This window comes from Anolis sagrei, chromosome 4, assembly GCF_037176765.1.
Source record: "Anolis sagrei isolate rAnoSag1 chromosome 4, rAnoSag1.mat, whole genome shotgun sequence".
Taxonomy (NCBI): Eukaryota; Metazoa; Chordata; class Lepidosauria; order Squamata; family Dactyloidae; genus Anolis; species Anolis sagrei.
The window spans coordinates 45279225-45300471 of record NC_090024.1 but is presented as its reverse complement, the minus strand read 5'-3'; the positions used below and the strand labels follow the sequence as shown (position 1 = coordinate 45300471).

The 21247-nt window shown below is 39.6% G+C and overlaps 1 protein-coding gene across 1 annotated transcript; it reads right to left on the bottom strand.

Annotated features, from left to right (window-relative positions):
* Positions 1–5919: 5919 nt before the first annotated feature.
* TCF24 (transcription factor 24) lies at positions 5920–19552 on the bottom strand. The gene is made up of 3 exons (XM_060771684.2): positions 19499–19552; positions 11094–11479; positions 5920–6314 (listed from the first exon to the last, which is right to left on the bottom strand). The coding sequence occupies exons 2-3, from the start codon at positions 11463–11465 to the stop codon at positions 6201–6203; spliced, it is 486 nt and encodes a 161-aa protein (XP_060627667.1). The 5' UTR covers positions 11466–11479; positions 19499–19552; the 3' UTR covers positions 5920–6200.
* Positions 19553–21247: the final 1695 nt, after the last annotated feature.

Genomic DNA, 21247 nt, shown 5'->3' with positions numbered 1-21247 from the left:
ACTGGCAGAAATAGCGCGCCTTCTCGCGATAGGATGAAGAGGCAAGCTGCAGTCCTTCGCCAGCAAGTCTTCGCGGAGCATTATGGGTGTCGTAGTCCTCACACCTTCTCCTGCCTACCTAGGCTTTTTGTTGTTGGGGAAGGTGTTTATGGACTTCAACTCCCAGAATTCGATTGTGGGGAACTTAAACACCCAAAATTCCTTCCCATTGGCCTTCCTTGGCTTAGGCTTCTGGGAATTTAAGTCTGGGAACCACTGTAGCTGCTCAGGAGCTGAACAGGATTATGTCCACAAGAAAAGGGGAAAGGGCTTCTCTAGGCCAGCCAAGGGTGAACTTGGGCCCTTCAGGGGTTTTGGACTTCTACTCCCGCCATTCCTTAAGCGGGCTAGGAGGAAAAGGAAGGCTGTTAGGAATGGTGGAAGTCCAAAAGGAAAGGGCCTGAGGAAGGGGCCTAAAGCTGTTAGGAATGGTGGGAGTTGAAGTCCAAAAGGAAAGGGCCAGAGGATGGGGCCTGAGGCTGTTGGGAATGGTGGGAGTTGAAGTCCAAAAGGAAGGGGCGTGAGGATGGGGCCTGAGGCTGTTGGGAATGGTGGGAGTTGAAGTCCAAAAGTAAAGGGCCTGAAGCTGTTAGGAATGGTGGGAGTTGAAGTCCAAAAGGAAAGGGCCTGAGGATGGGGCCTGAGGCTGTTGGGAATGGTGGGAGTTGAATTCCAAAAGGAAGGGCCAGAAGCTGTTAGGAATGGTGGGAGTTGAAGTCCAAAAGGAAAGGGCCTGAAGATGGGGCCTGAGGCTGTTAGGAATGTTGGAAGTTGAAGTCCAAAAGGAAAGGGCCTGAGGATGGGGCCTGAGGCTGTTGGGAATGGTGGGAGTTGAAGTCCAAAAGGAAAGGGCCTGAAGCTGTTAGGAATGGTGGGAGTTGAAGTCCAAAAGGAAGGGGCGTGAGGATGGGGCCTGAGGCTGTTGGGAATGGTGGGAGTTGAAGTCCAAAAGTAAAGGGCCTGAAGCTGTTAGGAATGGTGGGAGTTGAAGTCCAAAAGGAAAGGGCCTGAGGATGGGGCCTGAGGCTGTTGGGAATGGTGGGAGTTGAATTCCAAAAGGAAGGGCCAGAAGCTGTTAGGAATGGTGGGAGTTGAAGTCCAAAAGGAAAGGGCCTGAAGATGGGGCCTGAGGCTGTTAGGAATGTTGGAAGTTGAAGTCTAAAAGGAAAGGGCCTGAGGATGGGGCCTGAGGCTGTTGGGAATGGTGGGAGTTGAAGTCCAAAAGGAAAGGGCCTGAAGCTGTTAGGAATGGTGGGAGTTGAAGTCCAAAAGGAAAGGGCCTGAGTATGGGGCCTGAGGCTGTTAGGAATGTTGGGAGTTGAAGTCCAAAAGGAAAGGGCCTGAGGATGGGGCCTGGGGCTGTTAGGAATGGTGGGGGTTGAAGTCCAAAAGGAAAGGACCCTAGGATGGGGCATGGGGCTGTTAGGAATGGTGGGGGTTGAAGTCCAAAAGAAAAGGGCCTGAGGATGGGACCTGAGGCAGTTAGGAATGGTGGGAGTTGAAGTCCAAAAGGAAAGGGCCTGAGGGAGGGGCCTGAGGCTGTTAGGAATGGTGGGAGTTGAAGTCCAAAAGGAAAGGGCCTGAGGATGGGGCCTGAGGCTGTTAGGAATGGCGGGAGTTGAAGTCTAAAACACATGGAGGGCCCAAGTTAGCCCTTGGCTGCTCTAAGCCCTTTCATCTTCCAACTCTGTATATTTGAGCAATGCTAGGAAATTATCAGTTATGAATAATAATAATAATTTACTGGTGTGTTGCTTGTATCACACTGCCTATTTCCAGCCTCAATTGTGTTCCAAAGCAATCTCAAAGCACTGAAACCTCAGGTTAGATTGTTATAACCCATATTATAATCCTTTGTTAACAAACTTAGAGTAAACATTTAAATACTTATATGTTTAGTGTCTTACAGTTTCCGTTGGTTCAAACATATGTAACTCAAAAACACTTAAATAGTTTTTATTCTCTGTATGGCAACCTGGGTCAGTTTCCTGCAGTACAGTACAGCAAAGAATAACACGTAATATCCAAAAATGTGTGTGCATAAAGTATATATTGAAGATAGTGTATTCAGCATGTCTTTGGCTCATGTTTATAAATTGTAATTACAACACTATACCCTCCAGTTAAACATTTCTATGTTAATATATTCTTGTCAGTCACCATTTTTTCCTTAGGGACCACAACGAACAGAGCTGCCTTTGTCCTAAAGTAAGGGCTTTGGAGGCTGGAGTTAAATGAAAAGACAAGTGGGATTAACCCTAAGGACTGGATGGCTATTATTTCATGCCTGAAAAATAAAATTATCAAGTAGTATGTATTCAAAATCAGAGATAGCTTCTGATGAAATACCATTTTTATGTATAGGCAGCTCCCAAGTTACGAACAAGATAGGGCCTGTAGATTTGTTCTTAAGCTGGATTCATTTGTAAGTTGGAATAGGTACATTTTAAAATGTAATTCCATATGCATATACATATACATATGTGCTTTGAAGGAGCCCCCGGTGGCGCAGTGGGTTAAAACCCTGTGCCAACAGGACTGAAGACCGACAGGTCGCAGGTTCAAATCCTGGGAGAGGCGGATGAGCTCCCTCTATCAGCTCCAGCTCCTTATGCGGGGACATGAGAGAAGCCTCCCACAACAATGATAAAAACATCAAATCATCCGGGCGTCCCCTGGGCAACGTCTTTGCAGACGGCCAATTCTCTCACAACAGGAGCGACTCCTGACAAGACAAAAAAAAAGTGCTTTGGATAGCATAGGGAAGGGTTAACACCCCTGTGCTATTAGATTTGCTGTTTATGCCCCTGTTGATATTTCACCTCACTTTCTGTCCGTGTTAAAATTGGATTTTGAAAATGTGACTTGTTGTGGGAACAAGAATCGGTGAGAAAGCTTCAGGACTCTTTTCCAGAGAGGGCTAAAAACCTTGAAGAGCTACAACTCCCAGGATTCCATAGCATTGAGTTGTGGTAGTTAAAGCTGAATTAATCTGACAGTGTAGATGTGCCATAGCAGTCCATCCAAGTGCTCTTTCATTTCCTCTCTTTAATCCATTTTGAGGAGAAAGAGTGGGGGGAAGCAGAAAAAAGAATTGCAAATGGAAATCAATGTCATTTGGACAAATTTTGAGATCGAGGCAAGGATGAATGTACAGTTAAAGCATACTAAAGCATTCGTTTCTCAAAAGTCAATATGACTGAAAATGGTAGCAGCGTAACAGGCACGGGAAACATGTAGCCTTCCAAGTCATTTGGTTGCAATTCCCATCAGCCCTGGCCATCTTACCCAGGACCCTAGGGCACCACTTCTTAAACTATGGATACTCACCCCATTTGGGGTTCCCTCAGCTTAATGTTGGTGTTGCAAAAAATTGGCAACAGTAAAAGGTTTCTGAATGTTGCCCATTTACACAATTATTGTTATCATTATTATGTTTATTTATACCCTGCTTTTGTTCTCCACAGGGAGACTCAAAACAACACAAATCCATTAGCCACAACATGCACTCTTTACAGTGGATGCTGCATTAAGTGTTTCAGCTGTACTCCACAGAAAAGAAAATTAGCCTGTTTCACAAACCTTGCAAATGCTGGTTTATTTTTAGTAAATGTTTAATCTTTATATCTATACCTATTTATTTATTTATTACTATATTTATACCCCACTATCCTCACCCCGAAGGGGACTCAAGAGTGGCTTACCTATACACTGGGTTATATAAATATTTCTTGGGCAGAAAGGGGTTGAAGTGAAAAAGTCCCTGCATTAAAGAACAAGTAGAATTGCCATCCAGCAGAACATAAAGCACACATTCTCCATCCATATAGTAGAGAGTGGCAAATTATTCATTTTCAAAAGAATGTGCTTATGTCAGGGCAAGCCATATTTTTCATAGTACTGAGAGAATTTGGTTTTATATAAACTCTATGTATTATTATTATGTTTATTTATCTCCCGCTTTTTCTCTCCATATGGAAACTGCTGCTCCCACCTAAAAGCATTGTAAAGTATAGATGACAGTTGGAATGGCTCATGACTTATGTTCTCGGATTGTGTGATTTTAAATAACTGTCTTAATCAATATGTTTTAATGATATGATTTTAACGTTTATGTTGTTTTATGCTGATATATAGTCAAGGCATTGAATTTTGCCTTTGTTGTGAGTTGCCCTGAGTCCCCTCCAGGGTGAGAAGGGCGGAATATAAATAAATTAAATGAATAAATAAATAATGCAACTTAAAATATACATTATACAAGTATTTAAACAGTAATAATAATAATAATTAAATGCATATAAAATCACAGCAGCTCCTGGTGATCTTAAAAACCTTCTTTAGAGGATTGCCTGAATAAAAAGGTTTTCATCTACCACTTGAAGGACAGCAGGTAGGCTGCATCAAGGCATAGTTATTATGTTGTAATGGGGATGAACCACATGCCATATGCAAATAAATGGGGATTAATTGCATGCCATATACAAAGAAGAGTTGACAGTGTACTGTAGTAGCTTAAGTGTTGACCTAAGACTTAAGACTTTCATGCAACTATTAACACACATTCACTTTATCAGAGAAAAGAGGCAGATCAGTTCATTCAAGATAAATATCTAGTGGTAAATGTTTCTTGAGGAAAAGCAGCTTATGTCTCTTGCAGCAAGAATAACACAATGTATTACGAGCTAGGAATTTATGGATCTCACTTGGGACAATAATTAAGAAGAAACCAGCATGCAATGCTTCATTTGACCATACAAACCCACTGAGGCCCCTTCCACACAGCTGAATAAAATCCCACATTATTTGCTTTGAACTGTACTGTATGGCAGTGTGGACTCAAATAACCCAGTTTAAAGCAGATATTATGGGATTTTCTGCCTTGATATTCTGAGTTATGTGGCTGTGTGGAAGGACCCTGGGTGACCTTGCAGAAGTCACACTTTCACAGATAAAAGCAATGGCAAACCCCCTTGCAATAAATCTTGTCAAGAAAACCTTATAATGGGGTTGGCATAGGATGGAATCAACCTAAAGGCATATTACTGTTGTTATTATTATCTATACCCCACTTTATCTCTCCCGAAGGAGACTCAAAGCAATTTTACATAAAAGCATTTGCATACAATTTAAAACATATCAATATGCAAACATTAAAACAGGATTAAATATAAACAGTATTTTTAAAAACCCCAGTTAAAAACCATTAAAACATATTCAAAGTATTTTTATTACTATATTGTTATTTATATCAATAAACATTCAGAGAATCTTCCCACATATTCTTCTTACATATTTTTCAATTATCTTGGCTTTTTGGGGCCCTTTAGCTTTCCTAAGATTTTGACAAATCAACATGGTTTTCTATGTATTTAATATAAATCTCATATATTCCATAATTCCGATAAATCATGTATAGCACATACATGCATAAGAGAAGATGACTGGATGAATATCTCACTGCACTTTCAATTCTAAAAACATGCAGATGTTTCAACTGAGGTAAGCAAACATGCAAGATCCATTTTCTGCATTAAGGATTTCAACCAATAAAGCATATTATACACATGTTGTAGCATAAAAATACGCCCCCCCAAAAAAAAATTTTTTTATTGTACTGAAGGCAAAGAGGAAGTATGAATGATATTAAATTATATTACCAGGTATATTATTGCTAAATTCAATCTACAAAGCTGCTCAAATGGTTTATATGCTGTACATATTTTCATGCAACTATTAACACACATTCACTTTATCAGAGAAAAGAGGCAGATAAGTTCATTCAAGAGAAATATCTAGTGGTAAATGTTTCTTGAGGAAAAGCAGCTTATGTCTCTTGCAGCAAGAATAACACAATGTATTACGAGCTAGGAATTTATGGATCTCACCTGGGACAATAATTAAGAATATATTTTGCCATTTTGGAAACTGCAAAAATTGATGAAACAAAAGGGCAACACTATACTGTATATCTGAACAGACTGTTTCTGAATGTGAATAAACCTAATCTCTGAGCAATTTCTAAGTTTCAGAATACCACCTTATTTTAGATAGTGTCCGCTCAACCTAGGAATGGGGGAAATGGCATCATTGTTGGAGGGTGTATATGAATTTAAATATATCTGGAATAATAAATACAACTCTTTTCAAGAGAAAACACAGGTTTACATTTGTACATTGGTTGAGGTTTCTCCTTGATTTGTGTTTTCTGTTTGCACTGAATGACTCAAAAACTGTCCAGAGGCTCCAATGTATAGTCTTGATCGCATTGGCCATTTCTGCAAGAGAACATACACAAAAAGTGCAAAATAGGTTAGCATTGCTTCGCTGTCATACAGTTTCTGAAACACAAGAAGAGCGAGACTACACAAGAGGAGGGAAAGTGCAAGTGTCTGCAGTTTACAAACGTCCTCATTATCATTACTGACAAATTGCACTAGACAATGAATCAACGAATAATACATTTCCCCCATAAGAAATTAGACAAGATGATGTTAGTGGGGAATAGGAAGCCCCCATGTCAGTGGAATAGTGAATCTACCCCAAGTTTCAGTTTAGCCTCTGAAAGTGATGTCCAAGGTGCTGAATCTGTTTTTTAAGATAAGGTTCAGCTTCTTTTATGGCTCTTTTTAAAAAACAGATTTGCCACCTCACTGGTATCAGGACCATCAGCTTCCAATGAATGACTCCATACAATTAGCGGTTGCCTAAATGGTGACACTCTTAATTGTTAAATGCATTAAATCTGATCCAAATCAGAATCTGGATTGAGATGGAGCTGGCTTCTATCTTTGTTAGTTGCAACGGGATCAAAACATTATTTCTGTCATTACTGAGAGCAAGGCAGTTGCCTCGGGCAATAGTTTTTGGCTGTAGGTAACAATTGGTTAACCGGCAATTAACGTATTTTTCTTCTGCAGATGGGAAAGAGTGTGTGTGTGTTTTTGTGGCTTGTGGTGCTATGAATCCGAACCTGAGGCAGAATGGATGCATTTTCTATTCCACCCCAGGAAACAAAATAGCATATGCCAGTTCCAGATCCAGCTTTTTCAATTGATAAGAAAGCTTCTGATTCATGTCAATACAAACAACAACTAGAGAACTAAAGCTTGAGGAAGTGGCTTTCTTTTATGACATCCCCCAGAAACCTCCATGTAATGTGGCCAGTTTTACATTCAAAGTATAGCAAAAAGACAATACAAACATGAATCCAACATGCTATAAGCCCAGTTATTTTAACTGTCAGTTATGAAAAGCAAAATAATGCACACACAAGCTGCATCACTTGTGAATGCCGCCCCTCACTTATACAAAAATATAACAAGACTCAGTTGTGTTGGTTAAACTGATGATGAAAGGGACTATATATTCAAACACATAGCATGGACTATACAAAAGGTGATGAGCAGGTAACAAGACTACACAGTATTTAAAACAATAGTTAGCATTTCTCGAATATGTTACAGGGTTCAAGGGGAGTACATTTCAAAAGGCTTGTGTTCCTCATAAGGGCTCTTTTAAAATGTAACAAAGACAATGTACAATTTTGAAGACGAGCATTTCTAGCATCTCTTACAGCGTTCAAGGTGAGCACATTTAAAAATATTTGTTTTTCTGTTCACTTTCAGAATTCGTTTTAAAACCAATTTTATGTAGCTATTGAAAATCTTTTTGAATATTGAAAAAAATGCAATACTATAAGTCAATGAATGAATAAGAACAGTGGGCGTGTATACCTACTGACTTGATAATTAGTCCCACCAAACTCAATGTGATCAATTTTTAGTAAACCTTTATAGCAGAAGTTCCCAACCATTTTTTGAAAAAGGACCACTTTAACCAGGGACCACTCTCCAACAGTAGTACCAAAAGGTTATTAATCAGTTTTTGGTCAACTTTAGATTTGGTTTGATTATTTGGGGTGCTGACTCAGAAAATTGCATTGGCTAGACCACATCAGCTCAAGTTTCTGATGCAGAACATATGCCATCCAGTAGTCGCCATCTACTCACCCACAGAAAACCATTTTTAATAAGTCTCTGCACTATAAGAGGGTTCCGCATACCAGTTGCTCTTGTTGCAACTGTGTAGTAACGGTGAAACCACAGACCATATTTTAGTTCTTGGGGATGCATGGACTACAGGTTGGGAACCACTGCTTTATAGATTTGGTTTGTTGACATTGGTAACACAGTTAATTTATGGAATATAAATTAGTTCAGAAGAAGGAAATTGGAGTTGCCTATTTTGTTTGCAAGAAACAAAAGGGACAAGTCCAAAGATGAAACAAAAAATTCTTATTGGAATTATCAAAATTTTGCCCCCAGGGGTGAGAAAATTGGTATAGAAATGTAGTTAATAAATAAATAAATAAATATCTTTTGTGCAATATGCTGTTCAAGCAAGGTTGGAGAAGAGTGATATTTTCCTCCCTATAACAATGTGCAGGGCAAAATCTGCCTTGAAAGTGGACTCCAACTTATGCACTGAGCCCTTCCTCTTTTCTCCTGCCATTGTAGCATCTTGCACTTCCCTTAAACTGCCCCAGAGGATCTCCAAACCTCTGGATAGAATTGGAGGGCTCTTGCTAAGCTGCAAAATAAAGAGGGGATTGTATCTTCTTTCTTCTGCTGACAAAAGCTGTTCTTTCATTGGCACAAAACATATAACTGTAGCCCACAGTCTGTGGGCACAATTCAAAGACCTGCTTATGATCTATTAAATCCTCTGTGGCTAATGGCCAGGCAATCTGAAAGATAATTAGGGTCTTGGTCACACTAGATCTGTGGAACACAGCTCTGTCCACCTTCCCAGGTATGTTTGGTGGCAACGAAGAAGAGAGCTTCTTCTATACATGCTCCCAGGCTTTGGTATTCCTTTCCTATGAGACTAGGATGGGTCCCTCCTTGCTGTTTCTTCTTTATCAAGTCCAAAGTCTTCTTTTTCTATGGGCTTTTCAGAATTCAAAGTAAAAGTTTAATGGTGTGTTGATCTTCATTTCTAGTGGATTTTAAAAAGGTTTTCACTTGGTCAACTGTTTAATTGCATTTTAACAATTACTTTTTATCTGTTTTTATGTGCTTTAGTTTTTGCAGGCCATATTGAGTCCGACTATTTAAGAAAAGGTGAGATGAAAATGATTAAATAAAAACACAAGGAGAGAGACACACATAAGCATAGATAAATGTCCCTTAAACATTTACTTGGAAGTGAGGGTTTTAGTATAATTGTGGGCTTGATAATTGATGGCCCTTCAGTTGGATTTACTTGCTTGCCCTGTCATTACGATGTCCTGCTATAGATCCCATTCCCTCGATGGTATCACATGTAGCCAGGATTGTGCACATTTTTTCTTAGATGTGAATGTTATTTTTTATAGCCTAGGGACAACATATTCCAATGTTCTTTAATAAGGTGCAATTGCATCTATAGGTTTTTTATTTTAAAAAATGAGAAAGAGACATTATGATACCATTAGACAGAATGAGCATAGGAAAAAATGATTAAAGGGCGGCTTTACAATAAGAATTGGATGTGATGTGTGGTTCACAGCTTGCCCTTGTAATTAGCCGTTTAATTAGTAATTTCCTGCAGTCATTTCCTTCTAGATTAGAAACTACTAATTAAAGAGCTAGTGGCTAAGAGAATGCATGGATTTAGGGCTTTGATCCTGTATACTTTTTGGTCCGCAAATTCTTTTCTATTCCATTGGATTTAAGAACTTGTCCCCAATGAGAGACTTTTCAGAACAGGTATGGTAAAGGAAACTTTAATGCTCTAAATTATATGCTGTCTAGAATTGCAATGGTATTTCAGCAGTGCTCTTGAATGGACATTATTATAAAACAGTGCTGAATGTGACTTTTTCCCTTGGTGAAAAATTCAGAATATAATCATACTTCAGTTAACAAAATCTATTGACAGTGAAGATCCTTTTAAAAATATTTTTCACCCACTCAGCCTTCCTTTCTCCCCTCATCCTCTCACTAGATGGATGAATTGTGTCAGCATTGAAAGAATGGTGAAGGAGATTGTTTTTTTAAATGTCTGAAGCAGCTTGAGAAACTGCAGGTCGCTTCTGGTGTGAGAGAATTGGCCATCTGCAAGGACGTTGCCCAGAGGACACCTGGATGTTTTACTGTCCTGTGGGAGGCTTCTCTCATGTTCCCACATGAGAATCTGGAGCTGACAGATGGGAGCTCACCCTGTCTCGCGGATCTGAACTGCCGACCTTCAGGACAGCAGTTCAGCCAGCACAGGGGTTTAACCCATTATGCCACCGCAGCTCTCTATAAGGAGAGGTGAAAACAATACAGAAATTTCATGCCAAGTTGCAGAAGTGCTTTTTCAGCAAACAGTGCAATAAAGGTTGAGAAGGAGGAGAGCGTGATTTTTTTTGTTGGCAATTTTTCTGTAATATCTGTATTTGCCTAGAATAGAAAAGATAGACAGTAGCCACTGCCAGAATCCTTCACGGATAATCCATGAACAAAAGGGAAGAGCAGATAAATCTATCTCACCAGCTACTTTCACACCATTACAAAAGAATTGATAAAAGAACAAATTATAAGTCTGGTTACCAAAATGAAAACATTAAGGAATGTAGAAGATGGTGAAAGAAAAATGTAATCCATGAATGCATTTTGTAAGAAGTCTTCAGGTAGTTTCTTGAAGTTTGAATTTTTTGTTTGTTTACTTAAATAGAATTACTCAACCTGGTTGTTTAATTTAATATTTACATATTATCAATTTTAAACAAAAAGCTTGCTGAATGGCTCTTTTTTGTGGTATAGGAATCTATCTTTCTTTCTGCTTCCGTTTTCCAAATTTTGTAAATGCCCAGGAACACATCTGCTACATAAATTGAGGTATAACTGTAATGCAAAATATTTAATATCCTTATACTAGAACTTGGAAGCATTATTTTACAATCTAAAATTCACAGAATGCTCTAGCCAACATGGCAGTAGCCATGCTGGCTGCAAGATTCTAGAAACTGTAGCCCATGAAAATACTCTTATTATGTTAACCCACTTGTTTATTTTTGCATGACTTACCTTAACTGGATGCAGGTAGCCATCCCCTCTCAATGTGCCCAAGCCCTCTCCAGGCATATCGTCTTCATCCTGCAGGCTACGGGTGAGATGAGCGATGTAGGTCGTGGCCAGGAGAAGCACATCCAATTTGGACAGTTTGGTGTCAGGAGGCACAGAGGGCAATGTTCTCTGAAGCTCCAAGAAGGCATGGCGCAGAGTCTGCACTCGGCTCCGCTCTCGGGCTGCATTTGCGGCTGCTGGTCTCCCCAGAGTTGCCCCAGTCCGCTGCTCACTCAAGGAGTCAGTACTAGATATAGACGATGGTAAAGATTTGGAGTCAGAGCAGGACACAGGGAGCTCCTTGCAGTTCTCAGGTGCATTTCTATAGTCCATTGGTGGAGATGAACCTGTAACCAACAAGGATACTTATTTCTATGGTCTTGCCCCTAGAAAAATCACAGTTAGCAACTACAAGAATCATATGGTAATCTGATTACTGATATTTAGCATTATATCAGAAGTTCTCAGAATATCAAAGTACTGTATGTTCCAATTCTTAAGTCTTTGGCCGTTTTTGTTGTTGTTGTTTTTTTTTTGGTTAATTACTAGTCTTAGAAAGAGTTTTGGAAACTATTTTTGTGGACGACAGTGCACACATTCCTCACTCCCCAGTTGGGATGGTAAGGATTCTGAGAATTTAAGTTCACAAAAGTAGACTTTTCAAGCCTTGATTTCAGATTTCTGTTCTATTTTTAACACAAACATATTAGGCCAATAAATCTTCCAAATCATTCATTTTCAGTCAGACATCCGTTTGCTCTTGGTCACAATTTCAGTGTCTTGGAAACAATGGCTGACCTAAAGAGCAATAACATAAACACAATTCTCTGAACTTTAGATTGCAATATTACAGCCACTTACCTTTGAGCAAACACAAAGAGGATTGATATGTTCATTACTTCCACATAAACACATTCAGAATTGGGATCCTGGAACAGTGATTGTGTCGTGTTGGTTGTTGTGTGAATTCAACTTGTTTTTGACTCATAGAACCATAAAGTGAACCTTTCGCTGGGTTTTCTTAGCAGGATTTATTCAGAAAGGGTTTGCCATCCCCTTTGCCCCTTGCAAATCAACAAAATGTGTCTGAAACAGTTTAATAGTTTTAATAGTTTTTTGTCTACAGTGTTTATTTTTAAATTGTATTTTAATAGAATTGTTTTCATAATTCTTCTAGAAGAACAATAATATCCAATTTATTTGGGATCTGATGGAGTTTTTTTCTCCTAAGGAAATCTAAATGACAGTGTATTTATAAATCTGTACTCTGAGAATATATATTCCAGCAAACATACAAAAACATACAAAATCTGATTTCATTAATTCTTTCATTAATTCTGAAAGAGTAATCTAATTGGAGTATAAAAGACATAAACTTCACTCATACAATAAATGTCCCAGATTTAAAAATACTCTAAAAACAATAAAACCTGATCCCCTCTTTCCTTTTAAAATGTAATCCCTGCTTTCACTGTAATCTGCTACTGAAATGAATACTGACAGTAAATAAGACCCAGAAAGATTTGGATTTGAATAGCATCTATAACGTACAATACAGAATTGTTTTAATTCAATACAACCTAAAAATGACTAACAGTTCTTCAGGATTACACTCACTGTATACTCCCTATATTGTTGTTATACACATTCAAATAATTTCTAGCCTGAGGTTTTACTGGCAAGAAATTTGCCATTGACTTTCCCTGATGCTTTGTGTGTGTGTATGTGTGTCAGGCGCAACTTGAGAAACTGCAAGTCGCTTCTGGTGTGAGAGAATTGGCCAGCTGCAAAGATGTTGCCCAGGGGATACCTGGATGTTTTACCATCCTGTGGGAGGCTTCTGTCATGTCCCCGCATGGGAAGCTGGAGCTGACAGGTGGGAGCTCATTCCACTCTCTGGATTCAAACCACTGACCTTTTGGTCAGCAGTTCTGCCAGCACAAGGGTTTAATCCATTGTACCACCAGGGGCTAATAGTGTGTAACTTGTCAAAGGGTCACCCAAAGGGTTTCAATGCTGAGTGGGGATTGTTTTGAAACCCGGTTTCAAACAAACCCGGAGTCCAAGTCCAACACTCAAACCACTACACTGCACTGGGTCTAACTCACAGTATATAATGTGGATAGATATAGATGCTTTGATACTGTAATCTAAGCAAACATAAATTTTGATCCTAGGTCTGGCATTTTAATGTATATAATGTATGGATGAAGCCAAAGCAATTTGGGGCAGGAAAGACTGTGTTCCTCAAAGATGTCTCCCAGTTTCAGCTCTTCTTCCTGTTCCATAAATCTGGACACTTTTCCTGCACTCAGAAATTACAGAATACAGGAGAAAAGGGGGCAAATTGTATCAGAAAGGGCCAGCTCTGGTTCCAAGTCTGCATTATAATCCCAGTTATTGGGACTAAACCCTTTCAAACATAGTTTTTTTTTTCATGTCAGGAGCAACTTGAGAAACTGCAAGTCGCTTTTGGAGTGAGAGAATTAGCCGTCTGCAAGGACGTTGCCCAGGGGACGCCCAGATGTTTGATGTTTTTATCATCCTTGTGGGAGGCTTCTCTCATGTCCCTGCATGGGGTGCTGGAGCTGACAGAGGGAGCTCAACCCACTCTCCCTGGATTCAAACCGCTGACCTGTTGGTCAGCAGTCCTACTGGCACAAAGGTTTAACCATTGTGCCAATGGGGGCTCCTTCAGACACAGAGAAACTTACTGTTGAGTAAATATCCATGATATTGTCTTTTAAACCTCTAGGTATTACATATAGCAAATGCTCATGCAACCATGTTTTATATCACATTTTATTCACTAAAATGTTGTAATTTTGTATTTGTGTGAATTTTAATTGTGTTGATTTTGCAGTGACCTATAGTTAAAGCAAAAATTTAAAAAACGTCTATTTCCTCTTTCATGTGTTTTCTTTCCCCTTTTAATCTTTATCTGAAATATAGTAGTGTGTGATTCATTTTATGAATGATGAAAACAAAGACTTATTTCTCTACCGTAGACAAGTGAATCCTCACTATCTCGTTTCTGCAACTGTCAACAACCTCTGTTGTATCTCTGCATTTTGGGAGGAATTCATAAAATTCATCTGGGATCGTCAACATCCACATATAAATGTCAACATTCACCACATTTCAGACAAATGGAATAATGCAAGGCATACTGGCTGCAATCCAATAAAGTGATATGTTCAGAGAAAAACCACACTTGGAGCTCTGAGTTCATTTGTAATTTCTGCTGCTGGAGTTCTCCTTGCATAGCGTGGAGAGAAAAATCACTTTTGAGAGAGGCATGGACAATCCTATAAGTATTATCCATACACAAGATAGAAATATACCAACAGGATCTATGTGGGCTATTAAATGCACTATACTGTATATCATCAGCACAACAGATCGGAGGTTTGAATCTGGGAAGAGAGTGGATGAGCTCCCTTTGTCAGCTCCAGCTCCCCGTGCCGGGACATGAGAAAAGCCTCCCACAAGGACAGTAAAGCATCAAAACATCCAGGTGTCTCCTGGGCAACATCCTTGCAGACGGCCAATTCTCTCACACCAGAAGCGACTTGCAGTTTCTCAAGTTGCTCCTGACACGAAAAAAGCACGTTCTTTTCAAGCAAGTCTGAATCCACACTTCTCAATTAGATCCTACTTATGAACAGATACAATTTAGTCAGCCATAGTGGACCTTGAGATTGACATTCTGAAATTCTACATACTGTACCTTACGGGCATTTGCAAAGTAGCCACACATCTCAATCCTTTTCATACACACTAATATTTCTTCTTCCAGGGTTTATCTTTTTCATTTTTCAGTTTTGTTTCTGAATTCCTAAATATACCCGTTGGATTGCAACAAAATGTGTCCATATTATTTTTCTCTTTTCTGGTCCATCCTTGAATAAGTAAAATATTTTTATTAGCCTCCTCTAAAAGGCAACATAATGTAAAGTGAACAGTTGTAAGAATATTATTTCCTTATCTACCGTACTGAAACTTTTGAGTAGATTTCAAATGCTTGGTTGTGATGAAGAATTCTGTAAACTGCCAAGTATGATTAATCAAGTTGTTTCAATTAAACCTATTATCTCCAAGTCAATGCATTTATTGGGCTTTTAAAATATCTTTATAAACTACTTGAGCAGTATCAGGTAACCAAGGGAAATTAACAGCAATGCCTCTTGGAGCCAAGAACTAAATGATATTCCCATTAATACGACAAATATTTATCTGAGTTCTGTTTACACAGTGGTAAAATCGAGGGAGGTATTTCCAAAGAGATTACAAAAGCAGAAACGGAATATACACATCTCATGTAGCCCTGTATCCAAAACATACTGATTGTCAAGACACTTTCATACGAGGAGGATTTAAGATTAAGAAAGAAATTAGGACTTGTTAGCACTACAAAGTGCTACATCCAGTTGTTATCCTAAACAGGCTTAACTCACTGAAGTTAAGATAAATTGTTAGTCACTTCATAGTTCAATCCTTTCAAGATTGTACTCTTGTTTCTCCAAAAAGTCTCCAGCATCAGATGGATTTCCTTATGATTGGGTTGTTGTAGTTTTTCCAGGCTATATGGCCTTGTTCTAGAGGCATTTTCTCCCGACGTTCCGCCTGCATCTATGGCAAGTATCCTCAGCAGTAGTGAGACTTCACTACCTCTGAGGATGCTTGCCATAGATGCAGGCAGAACGTCAGGAGAAAATGCCTCTAGAACATAGCCATATAGCCCGGAAAATCCTACAACAACCCAGTGATTCCGGCCATGAAAGCCTTTGACAATACATTCCTTATGATTGTACTCGTAGGCATGTATATTTGTGTGTGTCTATATATATCTACTTTTATGTTGTTATCAAAGACTGAAGGCTTTCATGGCTGGAATCACCAGGTTGCTGTGAGTTTTCCAGGCTGAATGGCCATGTTCCAGAAGCACTATCTCCTAACATTTCACCCACATCTATGACAGGCATCCTCTGAGGTTGTGAGGTCTGTTGGAAACTAGGCACGTGAGTTTTATATATCTGTGGTATGTCCAGGGTGGGAGAAAGAACTCTTGTGTGCTTGAGGCATGTGTGAATGTTGCAATGAACTACCTTGATGGGAATTTAATGGCCTTGCAACTTCAAAGCCTGGCTGATTCCTGCCTGGGGGATCCTTTGTTGAGAGGTGTTAGTTGGCCCTGGTTGTTTCCTGTCTGGAATTCCCCTGTTGCCTGAGTGTTGTTCTTTATTTATTGTCCTGATTTTAGAGTTTTCTTAATACTGGTAGCCAGATTTTGTTCATTTTTACTGTTTCCTCCTTTGTTTTGACATTGTCCACATGCTTGTGGATTTCAATAGTGTCTCTGTGTAGTCTGTAGTCTCTGTGTATTCCTATGCTGGTTTTAAACCACCTCATTGGATGTGTTGCAATAACAGATTCCCAGATTAGTGTTTACACTTTTTTGTTGCAGCACTGATATATAATGTTTCTTTTATTTAAGTGATATGTCTTTACTGTTCTAATGTAGCACAAACCCTGTGTAAAATAATACCACCTATTTTATCATTAATTTTGGAATCTGAAATATATACAGAAATGCTGTCTGTCTGTCTGTCTGTCTGTCTGTCTGTCTATCTATCTATCTATCTATCTATCTATCTATCTATCTATCTATCTCATTCATTGGAAAACATTTTTTCAGCATAATCATCCATAGGGCAGAGCAATTTTCATCAGTAACAGAATTAACTTGCTTTTGTCCCACAAATACTGCATGCCAGGCAATATGTCTTCCAAGCTTTAAAATGAAAAAGGGGTTTTCTCTTAGGCTGTCCTTCTGGAGTTTATCCCAAAACATTAGAACTTCCTAACTGTGAGAGCTGTTCAGCAGTGGAACTCTCTGCCTCGGAGTGTGGTGGAGGCTCCTTCTTTAGAGGCTTTAAAGCAGAGGCTGGATGGCCATCTGTCGGGGATGCTTTGAATGCGATTTCCCTGCTTCTTGGCAGGAGGTTGGACTGAATGGCCCATGAGATCTCTTCCAACTCTATGATTCTATGATTACAGGAGAGCAGTCATTCACAAAGCAGTGAATGAACCCCCCCCCCCCCAAGAAACAATGCAGTTTTAGATATTTATAAATACTACTAATATTGTATTGTTGAAGGCTTTCATGGCTTGAATCACTGGGTTGTTGTAGGTTTTTTGGGCTATATGGCCATGTTCTAGAAGCATTCTTTCTCGACATTTTGCCTGCATCTATGGCAAGCAACCTCTGAGGATGCTTGCCATTGATGCAGGCAAAATGTCAGAAGAGAATGCTTCTAGAACATAGCTATATAGTCCGAAAAACCTACAACAACCCACTACTAATATTATTTTTCCCCAACTTTATTTGGCTACTTAAGTAACAGTTCTGAGCCCTACTTTTTAATAATTTACTTCATTTTGAAAGGAGTGATCCTTAATACACGTACTAAATATTGCAGCCTCAGTCCAGTAAGACATCCCAACAACACACATTCCAATTTTCTCTCGCTTATGCAACATAAAGGGACCAGCAGAATGTTGGATAAGCAAAAATGTTGGATAATAAGGAGGGATTAAGAAAATGCCTATTAAATGTCAAATTACGTTATGATTTTACAAATGAAGCACCAAAACATCATGTTTTACAAGAAATCGATAGAAAAAACAGTTCAATACATGGTAACATTGTGTGGTAATTACTGTATTTTACGAATTTGGCACGACGTATTGAAACAGCTGTGGATCCAGGCAGACTGCGTTGGATAATACAGAATGTTGGATGAGCGAAGGGTAGATAAGCAAGACTTTACTGTACATGCAGTTTTGCATGTTTTTCAACCTTACATGTTGTACTACTGCTTTCAGTACATCCCTCATGGCCAATATTAGAGGGATGGGAATTGTACCCAAACTTATCTGGAGAGCCTCAAGCTTGCAAGGTTTGCAGGATTTCATCAGTGAAAAAGACCAAATAGAAGCAAGGTCTCGATCTCTCCGCTTTCAATCTCTTTCCGAAATCTCTCTGTATGTCTACATTTTAAAAGCCAGACATTTTAGGAAGATTGACATAAACCATGTTTAAAACAGTGACAACTTTGCACAAGAACTTCTTCTTACTGAATAATAATTTCTATCACAGATCATAAACACAGACTTGATTTAGAATTAATTTTAATAATAATATAATAGGGTTGCTGTTAGTTTTTTGGGTTGTCTGGCCAAGTTCCGGAAGCATTCTCTCCTGACATTTCACCTGCATCTATGGCAGGCATCCTTAGAAGCTGTGAGGTCTGTTGGAAACTTGGAAAATTGGGTTTATATATCTGTGGAAAGTCCAGGGTGAGAAAAAGAACTCTTGTCTGCTGGAACTAGGTGTGAATGATTCAACTGGCCACTTTAATTAGCATTTGATGGCCTGACAGCTGGACATTATTCCACAGATATATAAACCCCACTTGCATAGTTTCCAACAGACCTCACAACCTCTGAGGATGCCTGCCATAGATGCAGGTAAAACGTTAGGAGAGAATGCTTCTGGAACATGGCCAGACAGCCCGAAAAACTAACAGCAATCCTGTGATTCCAGCCATGAAAACCTTCGACAATACAATATAATAATAACTTTATTTTTGTATCCCACTTCCATCTCCCCAAAGGGACTCGGAGTTGTTTGCATGGGGACAAGCCTGAACACACATAGATTAAATTACACAACTAAATACAAAAACTTAACTCTACCTTGTCAGTGTCAGAAATGTTTAAAAAGCGAGAGATTGAGCTTGTTTTTTTAATTTTCTTGTTGCTTTCTCCACACTTTGGACAGCCTGTTTTATAGCCCTGCTTGGGGATTCCCCCCCTTTGAAATGATATTGGCTGGTACTTTGCAATCGATACATATTTTGAGACCTGATATTACAGTTTTAGACATTAAGTAGGCATTAATTGTAAGCGTAAACACTACTAGTGGAACTTGTAAATCGCACAAACAGCTCTCCATCTTCGGAGAGAACAAGAGCAACCCAGATGCGACTTTCAGCAGCACCTTGGAAATAAGTTCTCAGGGGGAATCATCAGTGGGACGCTTTCCCCATTAAGCAGTTCATAAATATATGGAGTTCTTTTAATTTTAGCACTTTCAGTCCCTTGCAAAGTGTCTCGGAAGACATCCCGATATAAAGGCTACAAAAAAAGGAAAGAGAGAGAGACAGAAAGGGAAGGAAAGAGGGAAGCGACTCCCCAAAAAGGATGGAACCAGGGCGCAAAGTTTGCCAATGAAAGGAAAGATTAGGTGTTAAGCAAAGAAGGAGAGAAGAAACAGAAAGACGCCTTAAGGGAGAACTCACTTGTATCTTCTGAAGTTGGAAGTGAAGGGAGAAGGAGCAGAAGTCCAGTCAGCACTGATGTAGCCCAGATTGGGAGAGGAGGAAAGTGCGCTTTTATAGGGCTGGGATAGAGCTTGGAGGGACCTCCCCTCTGCGCCCCCCCTCCTTCCACTGCCCTTCCTGGAGACCCCCAGCTCTTTCCTCGCTGAGATATGACAACCTCCCCGCTTCCCCAGGTAAAGAGAGGCTGCCAGGTCTAGTACCTGATCCTCTTGGGGTTCACCTACATTGCAGATTTAAGGGAGCTTAATGCAGCAGTTAATGACCCACCATTTAACTACCAGGTCTCAATGCTATGGGATCCTGGGGGCTGTCTTTTGGTGTTAAGAATTGTGGGAACTAAAGTTTGCCCATGCCTGCTGTAGATGCTCCCTCCCTCCGTCTTACCATGTGCTTGGAGCCAGAAGTAGGCAGCAGTATTTTTGGAGGGTGCAGCTGCACTGTAGAATTATTGGAGTCTGACAGAACTTTACCTGTCATAGCTCAGGGCTATGACATTCTGGGAGTTGTAGTTTTGCAAGGTCTTCAGAATGCTGGTGAAGGAGGAAGATGAGTAGATATAGGGGCTACTGAGTATATACAGCATCAACCTACAACTCAATGTGTGGTTTTCTTTATTTCTACTATTATTCTATATTTCCTTTCGCCTTCTTTTTCTCTCTTTCTTCTTTCCTCTCTTCCTCTTCTTTCTTTTCTTTCTTTTTCCCTTTCTTTTTTAATCTGTGTAGTGATACACCCAATTTTATATAAAGTAAATGTTATCTTCACAAATAATGTAAACCCCCCCCCCCCACACACACACACAATGCCCCCTAGTAAAGATTATTTTTAAAAAAGGAATGCTAGTGCTTCACCGAAACTACAAATCCTAGGATTCCATAGCATTGAGCCATGGCAGTTAAAGTGGTGCCAAACTGCATTAAATCTGCACTGTAGATGCATCCTTTGGAAGTAACAGAAAGGAATCAAGTGCAGTGTTTTTCTTCAACTCTCCTACATTACAAAGGACAATTCTCACATTAAATGGCTGTGAGGGTATAGACATCTTTTAGGCATGACTCTTTCTTTCTTTCTTTTTTTTTGAGCCTCCACTGGTACAGTGGGTTAAACAAACTCCTGAGCTGCTGAACTTGCTGACAGAAAGGTTGGGGGTTCGAATATGTGGAGCGAGATGAGCTCCCGCTGTGAGCCCCAGCTTCTGCCATTCTAGCAGTTCGAAAACATATATTGTGAGTAGATCAATAGGTACTGCTTCTGCGGGAAGGTAACAGTGCTCCATGCAGCCATGCTGGCCACATGAACTTTGTGGTGTCTACAGACAGCGCTGGCTTTTCAACTTAGAAATGGAGATGAGCACCACCCCCAGAGTCGGACATGACCATACTTAATAGCAGGAGAAACCTTTACCATTACTTTTAAGGGTGCATCTACACTGTAAAGTTAATGCAGCTTGACATTATTTTAACCGCCGTGGCTCAATCTAGTTAAATTCTGAGATATGTGGTTTGGTGAGGCACCAGCAGTCTTTGGCAGATAAGTGTTAAGAACTTGTACAACTACAATACCCATGACTCTATAGCACCAAGCCGTGACAATTTAAATGGTTTCAAACAGCATTCATTCTATGACGTAAATGCAGCCATAGATCAGATTTAAAATGTTGTTGTTTATTTGTTCAGTCGCTTTCAACTCTTTGTGACCTCATGGGCC